The following is an 18886-nucleotide window of genomic DNA, read 5'->3' as shown; positions in this document are numbered from 1 at the left end:
AAAGAATGACATTTCAGAAAGTGAAATTGGAAGTTAAAGGCTAAGAGACTAGCTGCAAAGGTACCGTCATTAATAGTCACTTTTTAGAGCTGGTTTCATAAAATATTTAATATGAAGCTTGACTGAGCTGGAAATTTAAATCTGCTTGTGAAGTCCTTGCCCATGAAAATAATATATTACCCCCAGATGCAAAAACGAAGTATGGGCTTACTAGACAAATCCACAGAAATATGTCTCCAACTCCCAGGCAGCTGACATTGCATTAACTTTGTGGGTGAAAGTTGGAATTATCCTAATGCCTAACGCCCTAATAAACTAAAATGTAGTTATTAAAACAAGAGGCAATTTCCAATGAGCCTGTTCTGCCACAACTCCTGGCCCTCCTTCTATCTTTAATAACATGTTCTTTCTGTTTATATTCTAGCTCCCTCTGATTATTTTACTGACATGGATACATTTTTGTTCCCATTTCCATATCCCACACAGCTACAACGGATGCCATCTTGCAAGAACTAAATCAAGGTGGTGTACAAACATGTAGTAGAGCATTAGGATATCACTGACTAATTAAACCAGGAGTGGGGTTCCTCCTAGATTAAGGGTACATACACCATCACTATGATGAGGAATAAGCTGGCATTTATGCCATCCCCACATCAAGATGCTCACTTAACATATTTGAAATAAATAGCATAATGAAATAAATGGCACATACACACAAAGATATTTGAACATCTGGAAATTTTAAGTGTAGATTGGTTTGAGCCTACATCTAGAAGTATAAAATGGTTCTTTATATTTTATTGAAATATTGCAAAACCTACAAACTTTATAAGTTGTGCTTTTAACGTTTTCCTTGCTAAGAGTCTATATGAGGAAACGGCAGGGGTAGACTGGGCAGAAGTATGAAGGGTTAAGTGTCCAAGTCTGAGCAAATTATGTTTCAGTTGGTAGGCTGACCTGGAAATCAATAAATCAGAAATTATTATTTCAACCCAAGCCACTTATGGTTAGATACTAGATAAATGACACATTTTAGGACTTCTCTATACTGTACAAGTATTATACTCCGTGTAGGAACATTGGCGCTAATTGAAATAAATACTCATTTTGGTGGAGAGGGAAGAGTAGCATATCAGAAATCAGATGAAATAGCTGTACGCTTGCAATTGCATCTTCCTAAACTGCTCTTCCTCACAGTCTGACTCTAAGTCCTATAAATTATGCAATGCAGATAACAGTGATCTTAGTTTGGGACCACAGTCTTCTTTATTCCCTTGTGGAGGCAGTAACAGCCAGTTTTCTCTTCAATAGATTTTGTAAGGGATTCATGGAATGAGCTGCTCTAGATGTTGAAGGCTGTGAGTGCCCTATTACTGTATTAGTCATGTACAAGCTGGTATTTAGTGGGAAACCTTATGATCAGATGGAGGATTGAACTAGGTGAGCTTTAATGCTTCTTTGAACACTCTAATGTGATGATTTGGTTATTTTAGTTAACAAACATTTATTAAGTGCCTTGTGTTGGTACTAAACTTGCTGTTGCAGCTATAGGAAATATAAGAAAAATAAATAGCATGATTCCCAAAGTATGGAGAATATTTTATTGCAGCAACAGCTACTATTCATTTTTTCAATGAATAAAGCTGAAAGAATGATACCAAAACCTTTGTATATGCCAAAGGCCAAGGCAGCTTTAGGTAATAATTGGGTAAAAACTCTGTGGTTTGTCACATATTCCCATTCCAATCAAAAGTATATAACTGGAAGAGCAAACATCCTGCCCAGTCCCTCAGCCGCTCACCCCTCCCCTCCTCTGGGGATTTACTTGGATCTGGTGTTTGCCTCCCTTCCACTCAAAGGTCAGTAAGGAAGGATGCTTTGGGTCTGATCCAAAGTAAAGAAAAAATTTCCACTTTAAAAATTGTGGGGCTTCCCTGGTGGCGCAGTGATTGGGAGTCCACCTGCCAATGCAGGGGACGAGGGTTCGGGCCCTGGTCCGGGAAGATCCCACATTCCGTGGAGCCTGCACTCTGGAGCCCGCGAGCCGTGGCTGCTGTGCCCGTGGGCCACAATCCCCGCGCCGGGAGCCCGTGCTCCGCGACGGGAGGGGCCGCCGCGGTGAGGGGCCTGTTCGCCGTGGCAGGGGGTGGGCCCCCAGCTCGCAGTGGCAGGGCAGAGCTTGCAGTGGCAGGGCAGGGCCCGCGTGCAGCAGCAGGGACCTAACGCCTCCAAAAATAGATAAATTTTTTAAAAAATTGTGCTGGGAGAAAAACAAAGACCCCAGAATATCCAAAGCAAACTTGAAAAAGAACAAAGTTGGAGGACTTACACTACCTGGCTTCAAGATTTAGTATAAAGCTAAAGAAATCAATATAGTATGGTACTGGCTGGCAAAAGGATTGATAAATAGATCAATGGAACAGAATAGAGAGCTCAGAAATAGTTCCAAAATTATAAAGTCATTTGATTTCTAACAAAGGTGCCAATGCAATCTAATGGGGCAAGGAGTCTTTTCAACAAATGACACGACTAGCTAGATATCCATGTGGGAAAATAGAGAAACTTCAACCTCTACCTCAAAACATATACTAAAATAAATTTGAGATGAATCATAGACCTAAATGCAAAAGCTAAAATCATAAAGCTTTTAGTAGAAAACATTAAAGAATATCTTCATGACTCAGAGTTAGATAAAGGTGTTTTAGTCAGAACATAAAAGTCAATAACCATAAATTAAGAAATTGATAAATTAGATTTCACTAAACTCAAAAATTTCTACTTATCAAAAGACAGCATTAAGAAAATTAATAGGACAAAAACAAAAAAAAGAAAAAGAAAAGAAATAGGCAAGCCACATCTAGGAGAAAAACTAGCAAACATATATAAAACAAAGGACTGATATCCAGGATATAAAGAACTCCTAAAACTCAATGGTAAATGAACAGCCTAGTTTAAAAATGGGCAAAAGACACAAACACTTCACAAAAGAAGATATACAAATTGCTAATATGCACATGAAAAACTGCACAACATCATTAGTCATCAGGGAAATGCAAATTAAATCACAGTAAAAAGATAGTACTACATACCTGCTAGAATGGCTAAAATTAAAAAGACTAAAACACCAGATTCTGGCAAGGATGTGGAGCAACCAGAGCTCTCGTGCACTGTGGTGGAAGTGTAAATAATATAGCCACTTTGGGAAAAGATTGAGCAGGCTTTTATAAAATTAAACATATACCTACACTATGAATCAGCAGTTCTACCTTTCAGTGTTTACCCAAGAGAAATGAAAATATGTGTGGATAAAAAGACTTGGTCAAGAATGTTCACAACCACTTTATTCATAAAAGCCAAAAACTTCAGACTTCCCTGGTGGCTCAGTGGATAAGACTCTGAGCTCCCAATGCAGGGGGCCTGGGTCCGATCCCTGGTCAGGGAACTAGATCCCACATGCATGCAGCAACTAAGAGTTCGCACGCCACAACTACAGAGCCGCGTGCCGCAACTAAGGAGCCTGGGAGCCACAACTAAGGAGCCCGCCTGCTGCAACGAAGGAGCCCATGTGCCGCAACTAAGGAGCCAGCGAGCCGCAACTAAGGAGCCCGCCTACCACAATTAAGACCTGGTGCAACAAAATAAATAAATATTTAAATAAATAAATAAATGCCAAAAACTGGAAAAGCCCAGTCGTCCATCAATAGGAGACTGGATAAACAAACTATGATATATTCACAGAATGGAATACTATTCAGCAGTAAAAGAGAGCAAACTACTGATACACACAATGACATGGATGAATCTTAAAAGTATCATGCTAAATGAAAGAAGCCTTACATGGAATCATATACAAAAGAGCATATACTATGTGATTACATTTATGTGAAGTTCTAGAACAAACAAAACTAATCCATGGTGGGAAAAAGCAGAACCATGGTTGCTTAGGGAGAGGAACTGACTGGAAAGAGGCATGAGGGAACTATCTGGAGTAATAGTAATCGTCTATGTCTTGCTAGGGGCTTCAGTTACAGGTGTATGTATTTTCCAAAATTTAGGGAATGTACACTTAAGGTTTATACATTTCATTGTGTGTCAATTTTTCCTCAAAAGAAAAAAAATCTGTAAATAAATATTGAACTAGTTACGTAATGACATGAAGTATTTAAGGAGAAGAGTACTGGTATATTAAATTTACTTTGAAATACATAAAAGAAATAAGACAATGGATGGTTGGATAGATAGATAGATAGATATGTTATACCTAACCGGGGTGGGGGGTGGTATTTAGGAATTCACTGTTAAAATTCTTTCAATTTTTGTATACTTTTGAAAATTTTCATAATAAAATGCTGGGGAAAATCGTGCTGGGTCTTTTGATACTGAAGATGGCTATCCAGTTATGTAATTCTGTTATTTGGCCAGAAATTGTAATGGACCTTGTTTCTTAAACACTGACAGGTCTCTGTGCATTGTTGCAGGGTAGGGAAAAGAAACTGAAACTGTTTGACAAATAATATATCTTTAGTATGGGCAGCGAAATCTATGAAGACTATATTGCACTGAGGAAGAAAAATGTTTTCCTTAACATGGATTCAGACAGTAATTATATGTCCTTGGGAGTTGCGTGTGTTTGTGTCTATGTGTCTGTTTGGTCTAAGTTACCCATAGGAAAATTAGAGGAAGAATGTGGAGGTATATTTGCACAACATACTGACAGAAACCTTGGAAAGTACCAGACTTGGAATCTGAAGCCTGCCCTGGAACTCTCCTGTTGAAATGCACCTAGAGTGTAAATCTAGGCTGAGAAACTCAAGACTTTGGTGGGAAATATCCTGCAACGGGTCATTGTGTCCTTGGACTGCCCTGTTGGGGGAAGGAGAACTTATCCTAGGGTGAAATCAACCCCAGTGATAAGGGAGTTTCAAAAAAAGGGAGGGCAGGTTTGTAGTGGGAGACCTAAAAAAAGGACTCCTTAAGGAAGAGAGGGCCACAAATCTCAAGACAAGGAAGTTAGGAACCAGGGTATGCCCAGGAAGAAACTCCTTCTGAAGAATTGCTATAAAGAAATAATGTAGGGGCTTCCCTGGTGGCACAGTGGTTGAGAGTCCGCCTGCCAATGCAGGGGACACGGGTTCGTGCCCCGGTCCGGGAAGATCCCACATGCCGCTGAGCCTGCACGTCCGGAGCCTGTGCTCCGCAACAGGAGGGGCCATAGCAGTGAGAGGCCCGCGTACCGAAAAAAAAAAAAAAAAAAGAAATAATGTAATGCAATGTAGTATTGATCAGCATAAAATTGTACTGACCAGAAGAATAATCAGGAAATTTAAGTTAGAAAGTTCTGGAGAAACAACGTGAAAGAGCTAAAACTTGAGGACAGTTAGACCTTGTGGAAAGAGACAAATCAAGGAGGAAAAGTGGGCAGAATTGTGGAATGATTGGTATTCTTTTGATTGGAAAAGGTCAGAAGCTGAGAACACAGAAGGAACTTGACTAAGAACTGTTAAAAGGTCTCAGTCAGAGTAGTATTCTGCACTTTCCATTCCCAGTAGCCCTGACAATAGTATATCTAGCACCTTAAGGTAATGACAATATAAGAAAAAACTACATGAAAATGAAATAAATAATTATGAGGTCTTCACCATGGTATAAGGTCTTTGTACTTCAAAAGATGTAACAATGGATAAGAATAACTTATGTATAAAAAGCTTAACTAGGGGGTTCCCTGGTGGCCTAGTGGTTAGGATTCAGCACTTTCACTGTGGAGGCCTGGGTTTGGGGAACCATCCTACATGCTGCGTGGTGCGGCCAAATTACCAAAAAAAGGGGGGGGTTAACTATATTTTGTGCTTTTGAGGAAGCTTCTGGGTAATGCTGACCTGCTGCTTCTTCCGTGATTCTGGTCAAGTCAGCATGGGAAGAAATCATGGAGTACCAGATGTACATGGTCTTGCCTGTATTATCTCTCACTTTTACTACTTGGAAAGAAGCCCCAGAAAACATTGCTTATCCTGTTCTTCCATCAGCCTGGATGGATGGATGGGCTTACCTGGACAGTTCAGAATGAGGATGGGTAATAAAATAGTCAGCAATTATACTTCCTTTAATCATCCCCAGCCCCTCAATAAAGCATTTTATGTGAACTAGTTTTGTGTTGATGGTGTGGATGGAAAATTAAGGCGCAGTAATGGGAAGTGTAGCCTTCCTCATATCACGCCTTCACTGAGATCCATGTGGCAGTAGCAGCAACATCATTTCATCAAAGACAGTAGGCTCAGAGTCCTAGGTAGGGAACAGCAGCCAAGTGAGTATAACCCAAGGCATACTGGGTGGTAAAGAGGGGACATGGATCACAGAGAAGAAACTGCTCAGTAGTAGATGAGACAAATCCCCTTTTGTTCAAACTTACTAGAGCACCATGAAGGGATGAAAGGACATTTCATCATATGGAATTCTAAATGGCTATGAAGTTCTACTCCATCTCTTAGACAGAGTGTTGGCTTATTATTGATATCCATAAGCAGGAAATATGAAGGGAACATAATTATTCCTCTCCATAAAGATCTTACAACGTATTAAGACAAAACATAGGTAAAACCATTAATTAACAATGCATATACTTAACTGTGTGGCAAATTTATGCAATACAGGTTTAGAAAAAGAAAAAATCAGTTCAAGCTGGGTGATATACAGAAGGTTTCACGGAAACCATAATTTGCCACTTCTTGAATTCATGATTTCTCTTTTTCTTCCAGGGTATATCTTATTACCCTATCCTTCCTCCTTCATCCACACCCTCGGCCCTAACACTTATCTAAATGCTTGACATTAACTATGTAAGTACGACTTAAATGTTTATTTATTTATTTTGCGGTACGCGGGCCTCTCACTGTTGTGGCCTCTCCCGTTGCGGAGCACAGGCTCCGGACGCACAGGCTCAGCGGCCATGGCTCACAGGCCCAGCCGCTCCGCGGCATGTGGGATCTTCCCAGATCGGGGCATGAACCCGTGTCCCCTGCATCAGCAGGCGGACTCTCAACCACTGCGCCACCAGAGAAGCCCCTTAAATATTTATTGATTATTCTTACCTGGTTGCTCAACCACTAGCCATTAGTCCTGTTATATTTCCTAAGTAAAGACCATTACCATTGTTTTAGTGGCTCAAGCGAGAAAGCTGGGTATCAGACTCTTCCTTACCCCTCACATCCAGATAGCTACCCAGTCCTGTGTTTTCCATCCTCTTCAGGCTTTTTAAAATCTCTTCTTTTGATTATAATGGCCTTCATTATGCCTCCTAATTGCTTTCCCACGCCTCCAGTTCTCCACTTTCTGCCTCCTGTCACTATCCTCAAATCCATTCTCCACGGTGCTGTCAACTGCTCGATATAAAACAGATACTAAATTTTGTCACTTCCCCATCCTTCAGTGGCTCTCTAGCGACTTCAATATAAAATCCAAGCCCCTCAGTTTGACAAAGAATAGAAGCTTCCTGATCCAGCCCCTTCCTCTTACTTATATCTTACTACTATACTTGTTCCTTTAGTCACAAAGATTTTTGAGCTTTTATGCTATTTCCTTTACTGGAGATATTTTACTCCACATTTATTACAATTGGCCTATCCTTTAAGATACAGATCAAGAATCTCTTCCTCCAGGAAACAATCCTTAACTCCCCTTTTTCACCCATCATAGACCTCACCATCATATTTATCACATTGTGATAAATCACATTGTCTTTTCCACTGGTGGCTTTCAAACTTTATTGCCCCAGACCTAAATAGTAAAAATTACATTTTTATCACAACCCCAGTACACACTGAAGTAAAAACTTCATGAAGCAATATTGAACTTTATTACATGCAACATACTCTGGTATTTACTATTCTGTACTATTCTTTTTTTTTTTTTCTAATTCTGTTTTCCACATTCTGAATTGATTTCATGACCCATGCTTTAAAAATGCTGCAGTCGCGGCTCTTGTCTTTTCTGGCTCTCCTTGCTCTCTCCTTTTCTCTTCTAGAAACATGGCCTCTGGTGTGGCTGTCTCTGATGGGGCCATCAAAGCGTTCGATGACATGAAGGTGCGTAAGTCATCAACACCAGAGGAGAAGAAGCGCAAGAAGGCGGTGCTCTTCTGCCTGAGCGAGGACAAGAAGAACATCATCCTGGAGGAGAGCAAGGAGATCCTGGTAGGTGATGTGGGTCAGACTCTAGACGACCCCTACGCCACATTTGTCAAGAGGCTGCCAGACAAGGACTGCCGCTACGCCCTCTATGACGCAACCTATGAGACCAAGGAGAGCAAGAAGGAGGAGCTGGTGTTCACCTTCTGGGGCCCTGAGTGTGCACCCCTTAAGAGCAAAATGATCTATGCCAGCTCCACGGACGCCATCAAGAGGAAGCTGATGGGGATCAAGCATGAATTGCAAGCAAACTGCTATGAGGAGGCCAAGGACCGCTGCACCCTGGCAGAGAAGCTGGGGGGCAGCACCGTCATCTTCCTGGAGGGCAAGCCTTTGTGAGCCCCCTCCAGCCCCCTGCTTGGAGTATCTGGCAGCCCCAGACCTGCCCGTGGGAGTTGCAGGCTGCCCCCTTCCTGCCAGACAGGAGGGCCTGGGGGGATTCCAGCAGGGGGAGGGCAGTCCCTTCACCCCAGTTACCAAACAGCCTCCCCACCCGCTGGACCTTCCTCCTCCTCCTCCTCCCTCCATCCCTGACGGTTCTGGCCTTCCCAGACCGCTTTTTTTTTTTTTTTTTTTTTTTTTTGCGGTATGCGGGCCTCTCCCGTTGCGGAGCACAGGCTCCGGACGCGCAGGCTCAGCGGCCATGGCTCACGGGCCCAGCCTCTCCGCGGCATGTGGGATCTTCCCGGACCGGGGCACGAACCCGCGTCTCGGGCATCGGTAGGCGGACTCTCAACCACTGCGCCACCAGGGAAGCCCCCAAATTGCTTTTGATCTTCTGATTCCTCTTGGGTTGAAACAGACCAAGCTCCCCCCAGGAACCCCTGTTTGTGGGGGGGACCTGTATTTTTTTAACAACACCCCAGTTCCCCACTTGTTCCTCCCTTTTTCCATGATGCCAACTTCTAACCGCAATAGTGACTCTGTGCTTATCTGTTTAGTTCTGTGTATAAATGGAATGTTGTGGAGATGACCCCTCCCTCCCTGCGCCGCCTGGTTTCCCTCCCCTTTTCCCCTGGTCACTGCCACTCTTGGAAGCAGAACCACTAAGGGACCCTCAATTAAAAACAAAAAAAACGCACAACAATGAAAAGGCTCACTAATGGGAAAAAAAATGCTGCTATAGACTGTGAACTCACATAGATTCTCAAGCATAGTAGATTCTAGCTCAATACAAGTAATTAAGAAAAAGATAAAATAAAAATCTCTGTATCCCTAGCAAGTAGCACAGTGCTAGACACATAGCAGTGTTAAATAAAGATGCTTAATAAAAGAATAAATGCACACTTCTGGGGCAGACCATCTTCATGAATTATCATGTTTCCCTCCATCATTTCCCTTTATAAGAATAAGAGTTTCTTACAAGATATTATATGTAATTTTACATTACAAAATATACCCATGTAAGCACAGATACAGAGACAGGCAAAAATGGAGAAGGACTTTAAAAATTGTTGCATTTGAAGGACATAATGAGATAGAGAGGCATGATTGCCAAAGGCCAACTGTTTGGTCCTCTCAAAAAAGTCCTAATGTGGTAAAGTCACCAAGATCAGGATCTGGTTAGAAATTGTCTTCTAAATGGGCCAAAGATCACTTACACTAACCAAATTCACAAGATACTGGTGAATACCTAATATTAACTAATATTTATTATAGAGTACTTACTATGTGTCAGACAATATTCTAAGCACTTTTTATGACTCTATCCTCAGAAAAACCCTGTGAAGTATGGTTATTTCATGCTATTATCTCCATTTCAAAGATGAGGAAACAGACTGAGATATTAAGCAACTTTCCAATGTTATACAGCTAGGAAGTGGTAATGAAATGGTTAGTAAAAGGATTGTAATAAAAATGTTGTGAAAATCTCTCAGAAAATAGGGCAATGCACAAAGAATGGGAGAAAAATATTTAAATATAGAGAACTAAACCAGGGGGCCTAATAGTTGACTACTAGGATCTCCAGAGAAAATAGAGATTTTAAATTATGGGGAAGAAATTATCAAATAAAAATAAGAATTTTCCAAACCCAAAGGATGAGTTTTGAGTTTCAAAGTATCCTCTGTGTATCCAGAACAATGAATGAAAAAGGTTCAATACCAAGGCACATTATAAAATATCAGAACATTGGAGACAAAAAGAGGATCTCCTGTAGCTGGAACACACAAATCCATGTACTAAAAGAGGAAGTAAAATTGCCCTCTCACTATCACACCGAGTAACCCACTGAAAAAATTTTTGCCTTTCTTCCCAACAACCTTGGGCTCATGGTTTTTGAGGTCCTATATCCGCGGGAGGAATGCTTCCATCAGGAAACACCATCAAGGTTCAGATGAATTGGAAACTGAAACTGCCCACTGGCTATTCTCAGCTTCTGGAGCTGTAGAATTAAAAACAGGAAAGGGGGCTTCCCTGGTGGTGCAGTGGTTGAGAGTCCGCCTGCCGATGCAGGGGACACGGGTTCGTGCCCCGGTCCGGGAAGATCCCACATGCCGCGAAGCAGCTGGGCTCATGAGCCATGGCCGCTGAGCCTGCGCGTCTGGAGCCTGTGCTCCGCAATGGGAGAGGCCACAACAGTGAGAGGCCCGCGTAACGCAAAAAAAAACCAGGAAAGGGTCGCTGTAGCCATGTGGTGATTAATCCTGATCATCAAAGGGAAACTCAGTTGCTGCTATACAATAGGGCAAGAATGACTATGTCTGAAACCCAACTGAGGCAACTCAGTAAAGATAGCCAATATAAGATAAGTCCAAAGATAAGCCCATAGTGGATTCAGATCATTTGGGAATTAAGGTTTAGGCACTGGACTAGATAAAGAATCAGATCCAGTCAAGGAGCTTAGAGGGATAATAGGACATGCAATGAAGGGTTGAAAAATGAAGTTATGATTATCAACTTAGGCCTCAAGGCCACCTACGGAATGGGGGTTCAATAGCAGCTATACTTTATATCATTACCACTCCCCATCCCACCCCCACCTTATATGAAGAGCATTGGCACTAGCTAACATTTTAAATTTCATTATCCTGTGATGATATGATAGCTGATAAAACTATGTGTGTCCATTGCATTGGGGACATTGGTTGCACACAAGAGGTGATACGTGAATTTCTTGTAGGTCAAGTGACACCAGGAAGATATTAGTGCTTGAATTGCTTTTGCAGTGTTCCACCCAAAAGGGAGGACTTACTAACAAAGTAAATAACAGCAGCAAGGTGCCGGAGTTTCCTTATCAGGGAATTGGTACAATACGGAGGCCCCTTTCTGCTCACTGAAGGAATTAAGAATGTGTGCTACGGGAGAGGCAGTAAGAGCATTGAGAGCAGTCAACGTCAGCCGGAGAAGCAGAGATGACCAAGACAGAGAGCAAGATTGATTTCTCCTCTATTCCTACTTCTAGCCCCCAATACCAGAGGAATTAGCCTTGAAAAAGAAAGAGGAAAATATATCCTAGAACCACACTCTCCCCAGCCCAATCTTTAGGGGCTTGACGAGGGAGAACGAGTGAAAAATTGGTTATATTCCCTTCCTCATTTCACATCCCCTGTGGCTACAAGTCTGGCCCACAGTGCGGGGGTGGTTAAGACACCAAAGTTTTAAACTAGGCCAGGCTAGACTTTGAGTAACTTAAAAGAGCAGAAAACTATGGAATCTGCCTGGGGGAAAGGGTATTCAACATAGTACAGTGGGATCAGTGACTAGAGGAAAAATACAACATTTTATGTTTATATCCCCATGAAGTTCAGATTCCTTAGTAACTTGGTCACATAAAAGTAAGAGTAGTATGCAATTTATGATATAATGTTAAGTGAATGAGTCAGAACTTGAAACTGTACATATATAGCAAGTACAATTGTATGAGTAATCTGAATACATTAAACAAAGCCAGGAGCAGATAACTGAATTTTCTCTAAAACACAATTTGCATAAGGTCAGCAATGATCATGTATCTAATCAAACATACTATTATACATACTTCTTTTTGCCATTTATTTGTTTTAAGAAGTAAAATAAGTTTATTTAGCAAGATTGCTTTTCACAAATCCATGTTAGACAATGGATACTTGGCCACCCTCTGTGGACTTATAAATCATGTTTTCTTGTCTTTTGGTTTTTTGGTTGTTGTTGTTTTTCAAAGATCAACATCATAGTATTTCAAAGAAGACTAAACGGAGTGTGATCTTTCATTTCCTCCCTTTTCCATTAAAAATTGAGTATTATGCTTGACTTTTTCCATTAACTGCAATCATTCCAGTTTGCAGGGAGTCTATACATATAATTGTTAATTGTGCAGATATTTCAGAGAACAGGTTTTTGAGCCCTCTAGTGAAGATTCCTTTAGGCCCACCCAATGTGAAATCATCTACCAAAACCCATTCTAACTCCAATTTCTATAGCATCATTGCTATATTTATACAAAGACTCTAATTTATGAAGTCTTCCTCCTACATTGGAATATTTTAGGACACTGGAGCAGGGTAAGAATTTCCTGTGGCATATTGATATCATACCTAGGAATGCCTTAACCCCTTCTTAACCCAAGCCTGGTAAGAGATAAAAAGTTTATGGCTATCTTTTTAAAAATCTCAACTCTATATAACCCCAATGAGAAATATATATGAACTAGATAGCATAAAAATAAAGTATTACCAAAGAATGACCTTTCAAATTACAGCTATTATTCTTATCTGTCACAATGATGATTTAGGTAAGTATTTATCTACCTTTAATAAATGGATAACATGTTGTAATGTACTAAACATATAACTGTGCAATTTTCATTTGTGCTTAGATATGGACTCACATACAATTAAGTCTCCCAACAGTAAATAAAATTGTCATTTAGCATTTAAACATGTTATCTAATTTATTTTATTTAACGGAAAGCAAAGCAAAACCTAAGATAATTAAATCATACTGATACTATTTAAATGAATTTGTCATCTCCCTGATGCAGTCCTTCTGTGCATTTTACTCAAAGGAACAATGTGAAGTTCAAAATCTGAGAATAAAATAACTTGAAAGTCCACTTGAAAAGGAAAAAATAGCAAAAATCTTTACCAAATGAAAGAAACATACAATTTAGTTCAGCAGGGCTTCTACATATCCAAAGACAATGTAGATTTGCAGCCACAATTTTTTGAAAAAGAAAATTTTGTCCTGGTTTTTCTTGTGATCTTGGTCTAACAAAACTTACATAACATAAAATGTTATAATTATTTGTTAATATTTTTAAATATCTTAGGAATCCCTTGACATTATTCTTAAAACTTTTTTAAAATGGAAGTTTTCATTTCTCCAAGTATTCGTCCTTAATTGAGAATATTACATGTTTTTTTAAAGTTAACATTCAGATTTTTAGAAGATTTCATAAAATGAGAATATAACACAGTATTGCAGTAAAGAGATAATTTCATTTATATAGGAATAGTCCTTAAGGGCCAGGCAGAGGAGGGGAGGGAGACAAATATGAGAGTGGGCCTAAGAAGACAGGATATAGGCAAATTTAAATGTTAAATGTATTCAGTACAACAGTTAATCTGAATAAAAATCTTCAGTAAATGTTAGTTAAAAGAATTTGTTCTCACTTCAAGTAAGAACTTAGGGATGAAGATAACACAGTTCCAGCTCTGGAGAAGTTATCAATAAGGGGTGAACAGGCTTAAGACTGGCGAATGTGATGATTCATAATTATCCCCTAGGAGGACAGATCAGAAAGTGAGGCAATCCTTCTGTGATACGCAGACCCGCTTTGGTGAGTCAACACAGCAGGCCCCAGATACAGCAGGCCTCAATGAAGCCAAATGGAGAGAAGTGAGAGAAGAGCATGCAAGCCTCACTTGGAGTGAAACATGGGGCCGCTGCAAGTAACAGCCTGGCCTCACTCCTGTTTGTTGCAGGAAACCCAGGGAGAAAAGGAGGAAGAGACGTTATACCTACTGTACCACTTACCCAATACCTCTCTTGGACTCTGTAAGTAGACTCCAAATAGGGCCTGGGTTTGGGGAAAAGGCAGCATACATTTAGTGCTAAATGTTTGGGTGCCTAACTGACTGAGAGATAGAGAAGGAGGTATAGAGAAGGAGGGTAAGCTCTGATGAAGGAGGGTAAGCTAGGCTTTCTTAGAGCTTTGTAAGAAAGCTAGAATTTAACCTGAGTTAAAATTCTCTGGGGAGGGCTTCCCTGGTGGCGCAGTGGTTGAAAGTCCACCTGCCGATTCAGGGGACATGGGTTTGTGCCCCGGTCTGGGAAGATCCCACATGCCGCGGAGCGGCTGGGCCCGTGAGCCATGGCCGCTGGGCCTGTGCGTGGGGAAAGCTGGGCTACTGATGATCTGGGCTTGCTACAAAAATACCTGTGTCCCATGGAATTTTGTCTTTGGAGCCATTGTACCAGGGATAAATTTACTCTGGCAAAATATCATCTCCTGGTGATTGTATTGATGTACTCCCTGATGACATCCAGAGAACAATTTAATAGAAAAACACCTGTGTTATACACATGTTGGTAGTAGTGGGTTAAATATGGATAAGGTAGTTTGTAGTCTGATTCTAATCACATGCTCAAGGATGTTTATTTTAAAGCAAGGAAACAGCAGTTTCCAATACCAGGAACCATGAAGTGCTTGAACAAAAGCGGAAGCTTAGTTGTTTTGGGGGTTAATTGTGTTCTTGATGGTGTGACTGCAAAGTCATTTAACAAATACTTATTAGATATCAACCATGTGCCAGATATAGTGACTTTCTCCCCAAAGCAACTTATTTCACGAAGGAAATTAGCCCTTTCTACAGCAAGAAAGGAAAAAAAAACGTGGGAAAACATAGGACCAAACTGAGAGACTTAGACCACAGTATCACCTTCATCAGTTACTTGCTAAAAAACCTCAAGCAAATGGTTTTTTAACTCAGGGATCTTCAGGGGTGCACAGGTGATTGACTGGGGTAGAAAATATTAAAAACGAGTATTCATATTCTTTTTTGTCTAAAAAATTAAAAGTTAATAATAGCAGGACTTCCCTGGTGGTGCAGTGGTTAAGAATCCACCTACCAATGCAGGGGACACAGGTTCGAGCCCTAGTCCGGGAAGATCCCACACGCCGTGGAGCAACTAAGCCCATGTGCCACAACTACTGAGCCTGCGCTCTAGAGCCGGCAAGCCACAACTACTGAGCCCGCGTGCCACAACTACTGAGCCCATGTGCCACAACTACTGAAGCCCGCGCTCCTAGAGCCTGTGATCTGCAACAAGAGAAGCCACCGCAATGAGAAGCCTGCACACCGCAATGAAGAGTAGCCCCCGCTTGCTGCAACTAGAGAAAGCCCACATGCAGCAACAAAGACCCAATGCAGCCAAAAATAAATAAAATAATTAGTAAAAAAAGTTAATAATGGTAATATTTAATATAGGAATTAACAGTAGTAGAAATATATTGATATATAGAAGAGGAGATATCAGCAAAAGTTTTTATGCATATGTATACCAAATAAACATGACAATGACTAGATTACCTGATTTCTAAAATCACTTTGCTCTAAAATTCCTGATTCTGTATTATTCAAAGTACCTTAGTTGCTCTTAAAATCTATTAAAAAATAACACCATATCTATAGTAACATAAACTGCCTCATATACAACGAAATTTATCTTTATAAAGATATGTAAAAGTAAACCTTTTATTCTTTAAACTCATCCTAACCCTACCAACACACCCTTCTTACCTGATGAAGCAGGTTCTCTTTGTATTATATGATGCCGGTTAGCATGACAGTTTCTTTGTCTTAGATCATTAAATTCTGTATTCCTTCTAGCAAAATTTTCAGAAAGAATTCTTTTACTAATTTGCACAGTGATTGGTTGGTTTAGCTTGTTAACAACTATATATATTCCCTCAAAATTCTGATTTGTAAAAGAATTTAGAAGAAACACTACCATAAAGCTATTTTATTTTTTAATAATTCTTTTAAGGGAGAGGTTTATGAACTAAATACTTAACAGCACTGTACAGCAGGCATAAAAGCTCTTCACTTTGTGTGTCCAGATCATAGGAAGTTAAGAGTCTTGTTCTGCATAGTGATATGGGTAAACAGGTTACAAAGGGGGTGCCTGAAAACCAACCCATTAGAATGACAGCTTTCACAACAATGTGAATATACTTAATGCTACTGAACTGTATGCTTAAAAATGATTAAGAAGGGACTTCCCTGGTGGCACAGTGGTTAAGAATCCACCTGCCAATGCAGGGGATGTGGGTTCGAGCCCTGGTCCGGGAAGATCCCACATGCTGCAGAGCAACTAAGCCCAGGCGCCACAGCTATGGAGCCTGCGCTCTAGAGCCCAAGGGCCACAGTTACTGAGCCCACATGCCACAACTAAAAAAGCCCACGCACCTAGAGCCCATGCTCCGCAAAGAAGAGTAGCCCCCACTTGCTGCAACTAGAGAAAACCTGCACGCAGCAACAAAGACCCAATGCAGCCAAAATTAAAAATTAATTAATTAATTAATTTTTTTTAAAAAAATGACTAAGATGGTCAATTTTATGTTATGTATTTTTTTTCTACAATCAAAAAAAAGAAAGACAGAATGACTGAAACAATATATCAGTTTAAAATATTTCTAGTCATAATTTTCACCACGTTTTAGTCTTATTTATTTAATATCAAAGTAGCTTTGATAAAGTTTTCTTCACCCTCCTCCTATCCTGAAGCTCTTCTACATTGAAAAACAACACAAAACAACAGCAAAAATAAGTTTAAAACAGAGGAATAATGGTCATTTTTCTGTTGGCTAGAATGGAAAAAAGAATTAATATTTGAAGTAATTTTTTTTTTTTTTTTTTTTTTTTTTTGCGGTGCGCGGGCCTCTCACTGCTGTGGCCTCTCCCGTTGCAGAGCACAGGCTCCAGACGCGCAGGCTCAGCGGCCATGGCTCACGGGCCCAGCCGCTCCGCGGCATGTGGGATCTTCCCAGACCGGGGCACGAACCCGTGTCCCCTGCATCGGCAGGCGGACTCTCAACCACTGCGCCACCAGGGAAGCCCCTGAAGTAATTTTTAACTATGAAATGTCATAGGCATTATTGTGTTAGTCACCCTAAGTAGACATACATAATTAAAGCCATTTTTACAAACTATAGTTTCAAAAAGTAAAGCGGGCATCACTGGGTGGTCATTTTGTAAATAAGAATAAGCAATTATAGTCCTCTTCCCTCATTTTGACCAGTCTTTGCTTGTAAATAATGCCAGAATGCAAATTTTCAATTAACTGTTCCTTGTACCAGTTAAGCTGCTTCTCTTTAATTCTATGTATCATAATTTACAGAATGTAGAGTGTAGAGTTAGCCACCATGTCTAAAAACTTCCAAAAGATTGATAAGTTTCTAGTTATGAAAGAAAATACATCCTCATTAAAAGAAGCAAACAGCATTTTTTTTTAAATCCCTGATTAATCCCCATCTCCAAATTCCCTCTCCTAGAAGGAGCCACAGTTAAACTAGCTGGTTATGCTTCCGGATGTTTTCTAGGTTTATATTAAAATACACTTTTTTATACAAGTAAAATAACATTACGATATTGTTAATTTATTTTTTAACCTATTATATAGTATTTTCCCAAGTCAGTACATATTAGCCAGCCCATTTTGATGAATGTTTAGGCTATTTCCAATGTGCCAGTAAAATTAATGCTGCCTTGAACATCTTTGATCATTTATCTTTGCATTCTTGTGCAAATAATTTTGTAGGACAAATACTTCTAAGTGGAACTACTACCTCAAAGGATGTACAAATAGAAACGTGTTAAATTTTTTAAATTGCTAAATTGCTTCTCAAAAAGTACTAGTTTACACACCTATGGGTAGTGTATGAGAATTGAAATATGGAATTTGCAAACTGTTGGTGCTGTGCATCTTAATAATATACATACCTTCCTCTAACAGTAGTTTTCAATATGAGCTGGCCTATTTTTATTTTCTTTCTTTTATCCTATATGAAAGTCATCTAGCTGGATAGGGGATTCTGGATAATTGTTCTGGGAACTGAAACTCATACACCACACCCCCACCATTTGCACTATGAGCTAAACAAATGAGTTAACTAGCTATTCTTATTTGTCTGTAGAGACGTATGTATTTTGAATTAAAGACATATCAAGTACCTGCATTTTTCTTTTGGATCTCAAATTTCCTACATCCACTTTCTGATAACCATCTTTTTAATACCATGTTTTTTTTTTTAAAAAAAATCCCTTCCGGAGGTTTCAAGACATGATGGTAAAATTTACTAGTCCATATGCAGTTGAACCTGTACCAAACATATGGTTGCTAGTTCATTCCTAACAGTGTAATATGGCCTTTTTCTATGGAGAAAAATGCCTTTTCCAAATTTCCTATTCGAGAATGAATGGTATCATACTAATACCACCTCGTATTAATATAGAATTTTACAATTTACAAACCTCTTTCCTAAATTTTTCCATTTGATTTTCACAACAACTCAATGTAATGACTGGGAAGGTTTTTATCTCCACTTAATAGATGAAACAAGGTCACACAATCACGAAGTAGTAGAACTGAGACTAGTAGGGCACTGAATTTTCCACACCACTATGCTGCCTCCTTCCTATACATGAGGACAGCAGATTCCTTTTGTAGAAATTGTATTCTATGGTGGTAACATTCACTTCCTAAATCCCCTTTAGAATAAG

The 18886-nt window shown here is 40.0% G+C and overlaps 2 protein-coding genes across 2 annotated transcripts in view; one reads left to right on the top strand and one right to left on the bottom strand.

The window, feature by feature from the left end:
- SLC25A12 (solute carrier family 25 member 12) overlaps positions 1–18886 on the bottom strand; it is a 113431-nt gene that overhangs the window by 93892 nt on the left and 653 nt on the right. The window lies entirely within an intron of this gene.
- On the top strand, positions 7968–8534 carry LOC116756909 (cofilin-1-like). The gene has a single exon (XM_032638016.1). The coding sequence runs from the start codon at positions 8025–8027 to the stop codon at positions 8520–8522; it is 498 nt and encodes a 165-aa protein (XP_032493907.1). The 5' UTR covers positions 7968–8024; the 3' UTR covers positions 8523–8534.

This window comes from Phocoena sinus, chromosome 7, assembly GCF_008692025.1.
Source record: "Phocoena sinus isolate mPhoSin1 chromosome 7, mPhoSin1.pri, whole genome shotgun sequence".
NCBI lineage: Eukaryota > Metazoa > Chordata > Mammalia > Artiodactyla > Phocoenidae > Phocoena > Phocoena sinus.
The sequence above is the reverse complement of the archived record's forward strand: the minus strand, read 5'-3'. Positions and strand labels throughout refer to the sequence as shown.

What these genes read in the sequence shown, in the direction of transcription:
- LOC116756909 (XM_032638016.1), top strand. Translation starts at nt 8,025, where the DNA reads ATGGCCTCTGGTGTGGCTGTCTCTGATGGGGCCATCAAAGCGTTCGAT.